The sequence below is a fragment of the Protopterus annectens genome, chromosome 3.part1 (assembly GCF_019279795.1).
Source record: "Protopterus annectens isolate FY-2018-M chromosome 3.part1, PAN1.0, whole genome shotgun sequence".
Lineage (NCBI taxonomy): Eukaryota > Metazoa > Chordata > Ceratodontiformes > Protopteridae > Protopterus > Protopterus annectens.
The window spans coordinates 476,455,302-476,469,008 of record NC_056732.1 but is presented as its reverse complement, the minus strand read 5'-3'; the positions used below and the strand labels follow the sequence as shown (position 1 = coordinate 476,469,008).

The following is a 13,707-nucleotide window of genomic DNA, read 5'->3' as shown; positions in this document are numbered from 1 at the left end:
ACTCTTCGTGCTGAAGTTACTGCCAGGAGCAGAGCTGTTTTCCATGATAAAAATTTTAGATCGGCTGTATTGGCTGGCTCAAAAGGTGGTAGGGTCAGTTTTTCCAAAACAAAATTGAGGTCCCAAATTGGTATTGGTGCTCTCCGGGGCGGTCTTATGTTTTTAGCCCCTCTGAGGTACTGCTTTAGCAAGGGATGAGAGAATAAAGGAGGATCTGTGTTGTAATATGCAGAAATGGCAGAGGCGTGGATCTTAATTGATGAAAACGATGGGCCTCTGTCCAGCATCTCAGTCAAGTATTGTAAAATCTGAAGAATGTCTGGAACAAGACGGTCAAGGCTGTGAGCCTGGTTCCAGGCGCAGAATCACTTCCATTTTTCTGAGTAAGCTTTCCTGGTGCTAGGCCTCCTGGCCTCCAAAATGACATCCATAACAGCTTTAGATAGAGGTGTTGCCTGTTTGACTAAAGTATCTGCCATGCAGCCAGGTTTAAGGTTTTGAGCTGACCATGCAGGATCTGATTGTTTTGTTGAGTCAGAAGGTGTGGAATTTGGGGCAAAATCCATGGTGGGCCCTGCGCCAAGTTCCTTAAGATAGGGTACCAGTGCTGGCGTGGCCAGTCTGGAGCAATCAGGATCATCTGTGGTTTTTCTTGTCTGGCTTTTAGGAGTACTTTTGAAAGGAGAGGCAGTGGTGGGGAAGGCATAGACTTTTAGGTTTTTCCAGCTGAACAGAAGAGCATCCACTTTCCATGCTTGTTTGTGATAAGTCCTTGTGCAGAATTTTTGTAGTTGGCGATTCAGAGGGGAGGCAAAAAGATCGATGTCTGGTTATCCCCATTTTTGTGTTATCATGCTGAAGATTTGTGGATTCAATTTCCATTCATGAGGGTCCATGATATTTCTGCTTAGGTCGTCTGCCAGAGTATTTTTCTTTCCTGGCAGGAATTGTGCTTGCAGGTGAACTTGGTACGTTAGAGCCGTGTTCCACAAGGTCATGGCTTGCCTGCATAGGGGATAAGAATGAGTGCCCCCTTGTTTGTTTATGTACCACATTACTGTGGTGTTGTCTGTCTTTGGTAATAGTTGTCCTGGATGTAGAAGGTCCTTGAAAGCTGTTAGGGCATTTTGAACAGCCAACATCTCTTTTTGATTGATGTGAAGATGCATCTGGTCTGTGGTCCACTTGCCCTGAATGCATTTTCCTGCCATGTGTGCTCCCCAGGCGTAATCCGAAGCATCTGTTGTAAGAGTTTGCCTGGCTCTGGGTTGGGTAAAAGGCTGACCCTTGTTCAGGTGACATGCCTGTGCCCACCATCGAAACTCCTGTTGTAGGCAGGGGATTATTGGAATTACTGCTTCTACACTGTGATAATGTTGAGTCCAAACACTTTTTAGGTACCATTGTAATTTCCTCATATGCAGTCTGGCATATGGTATTAGTAGTATACAGGATGCCATGAATCCCAAGGCCTGCAGAATTTTTCTTGCAGGGAGATGGGACGTCTTTGCCAGTAGTTGAAAATATTGAGTTAGTTGCACTTGTTTGTCTGGCGTGAGGTAAGCCATCTGGGCTGTTGTATTTAAGCTGGCACCCAGGAATGTAATCTGTTGTGAGGGCACTAGTTTTGACTTCTTTTCATTTACTGTGTACTCTAGAGAAATTAGCAAATTTTTCACAAACGCCAGATGCTGTAGAAGAATGTCCTTTGTCTCTGCTTGAATGAGGCAGTCGTCCAGGTATGGATATATTTGAATACCTTTTTGTCTGCAAAATGCAATTACTGGTGCCAGGCACTTTGTGAATACCCTGGGTGCAGTAGATAAGCCAAAGGGCAGTGCAGAGAATTGGTAGTGCATTGTACCAGCTTTGAATCGGAGGTATCTTCTGCAATTTTGTCTGATAGGGACATGCAGGTATGCCTCTTTGAGGTCCAGAGTAACAAGCCATGCTTTCTTGCCCAGCCTGGGTAGAAGCTGCTGCAATGTCAACATTTTGAATTTCAGAATATCCAGGTAAGTATTCAGAATTGAAAGGTCCAGTATAGGCCTCCTGGCTTTGTCCTTTCTGGGGACCAGGAAGAGTCTTGAGTAAAATCCTTGTCCTTGTTCCTGTTGTGGTACTTTTTGTATAGCTCTCATGTCCATGAGGGCTGTAATTTGTTTTTGTGCCTCTGCCCATTGATTTTGTGGCAGGTCTGGCATTCCTTTTAGCTTTGGTAAAGTATGGAAGTGGAATCTGTAACCTTGAGACACAATATTCAGGACCCATTTGTCTTGGGTGATTATTTGCCAGTTTTGAGAAAAAAGTGCTAGTTTTCCCCCTAAGGGGGCTTCCAGAAGGGACATGCTTGGTGTACGCAAAGGAAAGTCATTGTGACTGTTTCCTGTAAGGTTGAGACTTGTCCTCACCTCCTTTTGGGGTTGAGGTGCCCCACTGTCATTGTCTATTTGAGCCTTGGGGTTGAGATCTGCCTCTTGGGCGTCTGTATCTGCCTCTCTGTGGTCTGTCTGACACTGGAAAGGACCAATTTTTTTGCTGGCCAATTTCTGCTAAACCGAGATGGCTGTACCTGTAAGAAATCCTTGACTGTTTGCATAGATTTAGCTTTATCCTCCATTTTCTTTAACACCTCTTCTGCCTTAACACCAAACAAGGTATCATGCTGTAAAGGAGCATCCAATAACTTTGCTTTAACATGATCAGGTAAACTCTGTTCTTTTAACCAAGCATGTCTTCGAATAACAGAACCTGTAACTGCGGCTCTACAAGAGGCCTCTAAAGAATCAAAACCACATTGCAGAGTATGTTTTCCCACCTGTTCAACTGCATGCAATAAATCCTGCATTTCTTTACAATCAGGAGCTTCTGAGCTAGCAAGCATTTTCTGTTTTAACTGAGCCATTAAATATTGTTGGTACTTACGCATGTGAAACTGGCAATTTAAAGCTCTTACTGCTAAAGTTGCAGACGTGTATACTTTTTTCCCCCATCGATCCAAAGCTCTGGAATCTCTGTCAGAGGGTACTGTTTTTTTTGCAATAGAGACTTTAACCCCTTTTGGACCCTGGGAAATAGTTTCTGGATCAGCAGAAGGGTTTTTGTAAAGAAACTTGTCAGAGTCAGGGACTCTGTAATACCTATCTGGCTTGGCTGGAGCAGGGGGCAAAGAATCAGGAGATAAGCTGGATTCAGGGAACACATCACCCACAATGTCTAGCACAGGTGGAATAGCCAGGGGCCTGTGTTGAGGCAATAAGAGGAAATCCCTGAGCCTTTTCTTGGATTCTGAGTATTCCTGACTTTCCCAATGGAAATGTTCCCTCATGGTATGTAAAGTTTCCCCAAAAGAGTAATCCTCAGGAGGAGAGGCTGGAGGAATAGATTCCTCAGCATCAAAGTCCTCATAGGGGGGTAAAGAATATCCCTGGTCTGAAGTGGAATTAGAGGAAATGGAAACCTGATCAGAGGAGTCATAGTCTGTATCCTGCCTAGGCCTTTTCTCAGGGGGGCGATGGGAACCCCTGATTACAGTAATGAGGTCTTCGGCCATTTTAAGCATCTGTTTCTTAGGCATGGAGGACTGTCCAGGAGAATGCTGTACTTGTTTCTTTGTCTTTAATGGTACCTTTGTATTGGCTGTTGTTTTAATGGTAAGTTGTGAAGGTCTGAAAACACCCTCAGAAGCCGGTGCCTGCTCAGCGGCTCCAGATTCATCTGAGGGATTAGATTCCATAGGCCCAATACCTTGAGTTTCCAGAGGCCTAGATGTCTCCACGTGGGAGTCGGAAGCGGCCTGTGGCTCTGAGGTAGCGGGTGTCAGTGGCTGCGAAAGCGCCTCACTGAGAACTGGCGAACCGGCGACTGGCCTAGAAGAGGTTTCGTCGTCGGTTTTGGACCTCAGATGCTTGTCTTTATCCTTGTCTATGCATTTTTTCGGTATTGAGGTCGTCGGCTGATCCGACGGCATGGTATAATTGAACCTTCGGCCAAAGTAGTGTAAAGCAAAATCAAAACATCTCTTTATAGTGCGTTTGTTGAATCTAGCACAAAACCGACAACTAGTGACGTCGTGATCAGGGCCTAGGCATGGAATACAGTAAGAGTGGAAGTCCTTATGAGGTATTTGCTTCTCACAAGAAATACAATTGTTAACTTTTTCTAACATCGGTCTGGAGCAAGAAAAAAGTTTCCCCAACGGGGTACTTAGCTTTAATGAAGACTTTGGATCTGAAATTTGGTTTTGAAAATCTCAGGAGTCGGCCGACCGGCACTTGCGAACTGCTTTTGCTTCGGGCACCGCGCGGCAAGAAAGGCTGAAGAAATTCGTGTCGGCTGCATCTTTTATACCCCTGGCGCACTGACGTCAGGGAAGAGGCGACAGCAGCCGACGCCGGACCAGGACTTTGAAATTTAGGCCGACTGCGGGTAGCCTGCCAGCAGGATAACCCAAGTGTAATGACTGCAACAGTGAAACACGATGAACATCAGAGCTAACTTTGGCACAAGTGCTGTTTAAGCAAAGTTTTGAACTATTCAAGTTTTCTGTTTTGATTGTGTGAGGATTGCCTTTCAGAGTCTTGACACAGAATGAGTGTACAGAGTCTCCAGCAGTGCTGAATGTGTTACTGATACATAGGTTCATAGGTTCATACTAGGCTATCTGCCCTAGGGCATTTATAAGCCTAGCCAGAGTGTGTGTGGCTTTCACCACCCCTTAGGATGAGAATACTATACCCATTAGTTTGCTGTGCCTCTGTCCAGCAGTGATACAGAGATGATTCCCGGGGTAAACCTACGATCTCCCATCCACTCGTCAAGATTTCTCTTGAACAGAGTCAGTGAGGGGCTCTGCCTCACATGGACTGGGATTCTGTTCCATAGTGTAGGGAGTCTCTGGGTGATGAATCTGTCCCTCCAGCACGTCCTATTTATATCCGTGTTGAGGTTTAAGTCTCTTGCTCTCGTGGCTCTGGTGGATTTGGATTTTTGAGGTGGAGCATGTCCATTAATTCCGGGTTGGACATGGCCTTGTATGTCAGGCACAGATCACCTCTGAGCAGACGGTATGCGACTGAATAGAGCTGGAGTTTCTTCAGTCGGGCATCGTATGACATATGTTTGAGCCTTTATCCTTTTGGTGAGGAACTTTTGGGGTCTTTCCAACTGCTGCAGGTGTCGGGTAAGGTACATTCCAAATGGGGCGTTGTACTCAATCATTGGTCTGATAAGTGAAGAGTACAGGGTACAATGACCTCTCCTGATCTGGATGTGAATCCCTTCATGATCAGGTGGGCAATGTAGAAGGTCTTCCTAACCACTTTGGCAATGTGAGTGTCAAAGAGAGGTTACTGTCAACTTGGGTCCCCAGGTCCCTGATAACTTCTTCCGTGTTTAATGGATTACCACCTATGTGGTAATTAGGGGTTACCTTGTTTTTCCCAAAGGGTATGACTATACATTTTTTGGCATTTAGCTTAAGGCCATGGCTCTGGCACCAGTTATCCATTTCTATGAGACCTTTCTGGAGGATGTCTGTGTCTGAAGGAGTGTCAATTATGGTGCCCAGTTTGCAGTCATCTGCAAATTTTGTCAGCCACAATCCCCCTATGTTTGCCTGCACTTCAGAAAAATAAATGCCGAACAAGAGGGGCCCAGGACTGAGCCCTGTGGGACACCGCTCATGACCGGCTTAGAGTCTGACATGGCACCAGCAACTCTAACCCTGTGTGTTCTGTCCTTGAGCCAGTTTGCAACCCATCTTGTGACATATGGGTTTACATCTAAGCTGGTGAGCTTTTCTATGATGCCCGAGTGGGGTATTGTGTCGAATGCTTTTGCTAGGTCAAGGTAGGCTGTGTGAACTGCCTTACCCTCATCGATGGCCTTAGTGACTGTTTGAAAAGTCGACCAAGTTCAAGAGGCAGGATCTGCCCTTGACAAAGCCAAATTGGGTAGGATCCAGTGTCTGTAGGTCCCCAATGTCTTTATTTATGAGTTCCATTATGATCCTCTCCATAGCTTTGCAGACAAGGCTCGTCAAGCTTATGGGGCGGTAATTTCCAGGGTCCGTAGAAGCACCGCCTTTGTGGAGTGGGACCACAGTTGCCGTGACGCCATTCTTTGGGTATGTATCCTGTAGTAAGGCTAAGATTAAACAGCAGCCTTATGTGTGGGTTTAGTTCCTCATTGAGTTAGGTAGCACACAGCCGGGGACACCGTCCGGTCCCATTGATGCTGTGTTTTTGCTTTAGAGAGAGCTGCTCTCACCTGGGCATCTGAGATGTTTGGGAGGCTAGACTCTGGTGGGATAGATATTTCTTCTTTTGGGGAGGGAGGGGAGAAATTTGCACTGAACCTGTCTGCCAGTATGTTGGCAATGTCTGTGGGTTCAGTGATTTTTTTTATCATTTTGGACTAATTCTGAGCATATCTGGGAGTTTCCACCCAGGTTTCTAACATAGCTAAAGAAGGCTTTATGATTGTCTTTTGTGTCATTAGCGATTTTTCTCTCAAAGTTGGCCTTGGATGATTTTATGAGTGATCGTAGTTTTTTGCTAGTATTGATCAGAGATGCCTTCCCATTTAGGGATTTTGCTCTGTCATGTAGTAGCTTTCTCCTCTTGTTGTAGAGTTTGTTTATGGCTGGAGTCCACCAGACCGGGCGCCTGCCTTTGGTGGAAAAGGTCTTGATTTTATTAGGAATTGCTTGATCCATACATTCCTGGAGGTGCTCGTAGAAGGCATTTGTACGGGTTTCAGCAGCGTAGGTTGTGGTTTCCACTGGCTCGGGGGCCTTGAAGGATACCACTCCAGTCTTAAGAAGTGTGAAGTTTGCTTTTGAGAAGTTCTTCACTGTGGTCTTTTGCTGGGGTGGGGCGGGATGTGGATCTCCAGTGAGATTAATTTATGGTCTGATCTCACCAATGAGGGATATACTTCCGGTGTGGAGCATTTTGTCCCCATGTTTGTGATGATCAGGTCTAGTATATTTTCTCCTCTTGTGGGAATGGTGACTAGTTGTTCCATAGCATTTGAGTTTATGAACTCAAGGAACCTTTGGGCTAGGGTGTTGGAGCTTGAGTAATGTTCCCAGTCTATGTTTGGGTAGTTGAAGTCACCCAATATGATGGTGTTTGGAGAGACATTTATACTCTCCAGTGTCTTCAGGAAGGCTGTGTGGGTTTCCTGAGTTTGAGAAGGTGGTCTGTAGCATGTTACAAACTGTAGGGCAGTTTTACCTATGGTTAATTGCACCTGGATGGTCTCCGATGCTTCGTGCGTTGCCACTAACCTGGAGGTGTGGGTATCCTTTATGAATATGGATACTCCCCCTCCTTTTGTAGTTCGGTCCGGATTTTGGGGCCGGAACGCATGATATGAGGATAGGACATAGTAAAAGTTTATTGCCAGACTGAAGATCTCTAGTGAATGAATAGTGCAGTACAGTATTTTGAAATGCAGGGCATTTGCCTGGAGAATACAATAAATACGTTGTGGGCAATGATTAGCTGTGAATATGCCAAATGGTTTGGGAGTTCAAGCCAGTTTGTATTAATGCAAGGCAGTGGTGTGTTTTACAAGGTTGCCTTAGTTGCAAATTCAGCTGTTTTGTAGTATTACGAAGCTGGTTTAGTTTTATACATACTGTTGATATTTGTAAGAATGAGGAAGCATGTAACAGAAAAGGATGTTGCTGCTAAAGTAATCCTTGCTTGATCTGTCACAGTGTTTAGCCCTACAGAAGGAGCAGAGTTTTTGGGGAGTTTTTATGATGGAATGAAGTATGTGGTTATCATATTTGAGGTTCTCAGCTATTATGACTGAGTAGTTTAGTTTGGCTTATGGTTTATATTTTTGTGTTATTACTTGAGGTACTGTGAAATGTGAGTTTCTGGTTAAGATGTTGCTTTGGAGTAAACAGCATCATTTTTTTTTTTTGCATTAATTGGCAAGTTAGAATTTTTTAACCACATTTCAATGTCAGTGAAAGATTTTTGAGTGATTTCCTGTAATTTTGTTATGGATGGGGCAGAGCAGATAAGGGTTGAATCAAAAGCATATTGTATGAGAGTGGCAAGTGTTGTAGCAGTATGAAATTTAATTATGAAAATATTAAATAGAAGGGAACTGAATACTGACCCTTGGGGAACAACAACAGAGAATTGCCATTTAATTGCCTGCTGACAACTGCATAAATAACTGTGAAATGAGGAGACAGAGAGGTAAGTGAGATCTAGTATTTCAAATTCAGAGAGGAGATTTTGGTGGGACACTATCAAACACTTTATAAAGGTCAAGGAAAAGAGAAGAAACCAGGCTGCCTTCATTTCTGTATTGGTTTACTATGCTGGTGAAGTTGAGAAAGGCAGTAGTAGTAGTAGTAGTACTGTGTTTGGGCCTGAAACCATGCTTGGTGTTGGAGAGGATGTTGTGTTTGGTTATATGATTCATAAGCTGAGAGTGACTACATTTTCAAAGGATTATAGAGAGGGATGATAAGATTGCAATAGGTCTATAGTTTGTTAACTCTGTTGAAGTACCTCCTTTGTGAAGGGGTATAAGAATGGATTTTATTCCAGATAGATGGGACATAATTTTCAGTTATTGACTAGTTGATTAGAATGGAGACAGGAAAGGCTTGTGCTTATGTAAAAATTTTGAGGAACTCGGTGGGAAGGTTAGCAGCAACTGAGGTTGTTGCTTTTAATTTGGCTAGTACTTTTTATAGTGGATGTTGGGACGAGGTGAAAAATAAAAGACAGTGTGCTGGTTTCCAGTACAGATGGAAGTTGGAGGGGTAAAGTGAGGTGGTCATTGATTAATGATAGAACTGACTGAATAACATGAGCATTGAACTGAGTGGTGATGGACTGTTTGCTGTTTGAAATAGAAGGACAGATTGCTGTGTTATGGCCAGGGTGTAATCATTTATTTAGAGAGAACCAAAACGGCTTGGAGTTGTTTTGATATTTTTTTTGTAGATTATTGTAGTATGATTTCTTGTCAGATTTAACAAGGATGTTGGCACGGATTCTAACATATCTAAAAGTCTGGTAGGCATGTCATGTTTTATTCTTATGCCATTCCTTCCATGCTTTATCTCTTTGCAGCATGAGTTGTTTGGTCTCTTTCATCAGCCACGGTGCTGTGTTATATTTTACCCTTCTTATCCTAACTGGTACTAAATCATTTAGTATTCTTAGGAAGGTGCAATTGAAGTGAGTAACTGCTTCGTCCAGGGGCATTACTGTTAATACATTCCAGTTGTAGTGGACAGGGCTGTAATAAATGTGTCTTTGTCAACTTTGGTTAAATTGTGCACTTGTTTATAGATTATTTGTTTGGGTGAACCATACTGCTTGCTGTCTGATCACATAGGTTGAGAGGTGGTCACTTATAGTATCTGGTAAGCAACCAGAAGATTTTATATTATGGAGTTTGTTTGTCAATATACAGTCCAGTGTGGAGTGACTGTTGCTACTTTTACTGATTTTGGTGGCAGAGCTTATTAGCTCAGTGAAGACAAATAGGTGAACACAGTCCTTGGGGTTGCTGCTGTTTATGGATTGCCAGTCTATATTTAGGTTATCCAAGATGAAGGTTTAGTGGGGAATGTTGTCAGATATCCAGTGTATGATACTTTCGGAGGTGGTAATGTTGTTGCTTGGTAGGATGTACACTGCTGAAATACATATACATTTATTTTGGTTGATTTTAAGGTATGCAATCAGAAGTTCAGCATTATTAAATTCTGGGATACTTAAATGGACTGGAGTTATTTCTAAGTTGTTTTAATAAATAATAGACCACCACCTGCGCTTTTACGATTTCTGATCATTCTGATTATGTTAAAACCTGGAAGAATAATTCTGTTCTTCTTTTAGATAGGTTTCAGTGGCAATTGGAATGTCTGGGGAGTAAAAATCTAGAAATACATAATAACATGAATTTTACTGCAGGCTAATGTTGAAAAGAATGAGGTTAGTTTCATTACCTGATGGGAAACTGTGTTGGGATCATTGGAAAGTAATGGGTTGGTCATGGTGGGTAGTTGATGTGTGGGTCCAGGGTTAGGGTGAATATCTCCATTAAGTTTCAGGCTGGAGGTGGACAGAGTTGAGGTATGGAGCCATTTGTTTTTGAATCTAACTTTCAGTGCATCACTTGTATGCCCTATGCCAAGAGAGAGGGGGAACATACACATGACATATGACATCCTTCTAAAAATACAAGGCTTTGGTATACTGGCCGGACGTGGGGCTACCCATGGCAGGGGGGGTCTCTTTAGTAAGGAATACTGCAACAGTGATATGGAAGGACATATCCTGTCACATGAACATCCAGAAAAAAGAAAAGTCCTCTCTGCCACAAAGAGAGAAAACGCCACAGGGGAGAGGAGGGAGGGATGGAACACTGCAACAGTGACAAACAGGACATTTATGGTTATGGTAAGTTCTTACACAACTATACTATGTCCTTCCTTAGTCACTGTTACAGTACTCTCTACTATTGGGAGAGGACTAAAACCACTACAAAGAAAGGGAGGATGAAGAAGGAACTGAGAAACCCTCCAAAAGCCATACAGGAAGCAACTAGCAAAACCTGTTCTGGCTCTTGAAAACACATTCAACATGAAGTGCTTAGAAAACATATGCACAGAAGACCAAGAAGTTGTTCCCAGAATGGATCTAGCATATAAATCCTTAAAAAAGCACCAGATGAGGCAACTGCCCTAGCTGAATGAGCTCTAATAGAAGTAGGATGTTAACCATCATGAATAGAGTAACAAAAGGAAACAGATTTAGGAATCCAAGAAGAAATGGTTTGTTTACAAATTACCAACCCCAATTTCTCCTCCTAAAAGGGAAAAAAGCTGCTCAGATTTCCAAGTATCTTTAGTCTTATCCAAACAGTATCTGAGCTATCTATGCAAATTCAAAGAAAGTGCTACTTTGTGAGAAGTAAAGAAGGAAGATGGATGGTCTGGATTCAAAGACACATCATTAACAACCTTAAGAACAAAAGAAAGATTCGTTCTAAGAGACACTCTGTCTCTGTGAAGAACTAGAAAAGGAGACTGAAGTTCAGAGACTCTCTTGGCAGAGATCAGAGCCACCAACAAGACAGTATTCCAGGTGCACAATTTTAAAGTCTAGGTGGCTACAGGTTCAATAGGTGGCAAAGTTAACTTTTCAAGAACTTAGTTCAGATCCCAAGAAGGAGAAATGTTTTTTTGAAGGCCTAGTATGAAGGATGCCTTTCAGGATAAGTTTGACCACAAGTCTAGGAGACAGTGGTGGATCCAGAGGCACAAAGGTAGAAATGGCTGACAAATGAGCTTTAACAGAAGAGTATGCCAGACCACAATACAGCAACTCACACGCATAGAAAGGAGCAGTATACATACCCACCAAAAGATGATCCTGTTCATTGGGACACCAATAAAAAAATATTTTCCATTTAACAATATATGATTTTCTATTAAGAGTTTTTTTTTCCCTCCTGCAAAACCTGAAAGACATCCTCAGAAAAATGGTGCCAAAAAGGAATCAAATTCCTATCAACCATTGTCAACTGCAGGGCGAGATGATGAGAGTAAATAACAGAGCCCCTGACCTGTGTGAGTAAACCCATCTTGTGAAGTAACTTGTGATAATTGCATCTGGTCAGCTGAAAAAGAAGGAAAACTAATGCTGTCCGGCTAAAAGGGAGTCACCAACAAAATATTGGTGTGTTAAACATGATCTTATGAAGGTCTTTTAGCAATACAAGAAGAGGGGGAAATGCATACAGGAACATTCCTCTCCAAGAAAAAGACATGGCATCCAATTTCCAAGGCAGAGGACTTGGCACTCTGGAACAAATGTGGGGAAGTTGTCTGTTCTGACTGAAGCAAAATGGAACAAATGTGGGGAAGATGTTCTGAGGGAAGCAAAAGGATCCATTTGAGGAGTACTCCACTGATAAGTAATGTCCAGAAACACCAATGTGAGTAACATCCATTCATAAGGATTTACCCTGGATCTGCTTACACTGGCTGCCACGACACTGTGTTCTGAAGGAATATATACCAGCGAAGAATTACCTGATGGCGTATGTTAATGTCCCATGCTATGGTTAGTCTGCAAAGGTGGTAAAACTTTGTTCCCCCTTGTTTGTTTATGTATCACATAACAGTGGTACTGTCAAGAAAAACCCTGAATGGACGTGGAGACTGGAGGTAGTGCAGGACCTGAACAGCCAGGATTAAAACTTCAATTTCCTTGACACTGATATGCTCTGTCACCTTCTGATGAGATCAGACACCCTGAACCCTGATGCTGTTGGAACAAGCTTCCTAGGCTAGGTCTGTAGTGTAATAAAAACACAAATTAATACAACTCAACAAAAAGATGACAATGTTTTATTGTACCTACCCCTTTAATTTTATGCATCTTTTTCCCCAGGAAGACAGATGTATGAATATGTGACAGCAACAGGTGTCTTTCTGCAACCATGCAAAGTTTTGCTACAAAAGGTCAGGGGGTTATGAATAACAAAACATTGTTTGTTTTCCTCTATGTCAGTGCTTCATGTTATGTGTCTCTCCTGGAAAGTAGAGAAAATGACTTTGTGGAGTTTTACCTCATCATCTGGTAAACAGACGGACACACAAACACAGAAAATTCTCCACTTTAGGAATCAAGTGCAGAACACATCCATGACAAGCCAGGAATGAGAACTAAACTGTGTGAATGACAGAAAAGAAATGGCATTCTTAGGTGGTGGGAGACAGTTGCATCACAACACCGTATATGCACTCCCACCCAAACTACTAATGCTTCCTAGAAAAAGGTACTTCACTGGAACATAACGGAATATAAACTCAAGCACACACACATGGAAGGGTCCCTGACGGCAGATATAATTTTCAAACTTCTTTTTAATAGCTTTCAGAGCACAGGAACCTTTCCAACGTGAGTATTTTTTTCTTGACTGCCAAGAAAAAGTGACTGAGAAAGAACCAGTGGAAACTGCAATCATCCTTTTCGGAGTGCAGAGGAAACTGAGCAGGTCTGAGTCGTTCTGTCACAGAACAATAGTGCTGACCCAAGTGGCTACACCAAAAGCCAGGGGAAATGACTGCTTTGGCTTCTGTTGAATAGGGAGGAGCAATACACAAATATAATTATTATGGCAATAACAGGCATTCATATGAAAAGTATCACTTTTTTATGCTGAAAAGATACAACAGCTATACAAATAATCTTAGTTTTGGTAGCTTTTTAGATATAATAGCTTACCTTTTGAAGAAAATAACTTTGGAAATTCAAGAAATTGTTTGTTTTCACAATATTTGGACAGCTTTTACAGCAGAACATTCGAGTGAAGAGCGATTTCATGGCTGGTGGCCCTGTCCAAGTACTCACCATTGCATTGGCAATCTATAAAACATAATATCAATATGTGTTTTAGTCAACAAAAAACAGTATAAAAACTGAATAAGTTAAAAAAAGCTGAATAAGCAGACTGATGAAAGAATAAGTAATTAAAAAGAGCTAAGGAACACAGCAGATGAAACTAGCTGTTAAATTTATTTTATCTTAAAGGAAGTAAGATGAATAAAAAAATACAAGCCAAAAACTAAAACTACACGAAGACACTATGACATTTAATTGCATAATAGAAATCAGTGTTGTTCATACTTGAAGTGTTTTAGAAATA

General features: G+C 42.3%; 1 protein-coding gene across 1 annotated transcript in view; it reads right to left on the bottom strand.

The window, feature by feature from the left end:
- Window positions 1–13,707, bottom strand: part of TAF2 (TATA-box binding protein associated factor 2) — a 2,150,018-nt gene that overhangs the window by 779,026 nt on the left and 1,357,285 nt on the right. Inside the window, exon 17 of the mRNA XM_044066916.1 lies at window positions 13,287–13,427. Coding sequence (XP_043922851.1) covers window positions 13,287–13,427 — 141 coding nt within the window. The remainder of the gene's footprint in view (window positions 1–13,286; window positions 13,428–13,707) is intronic.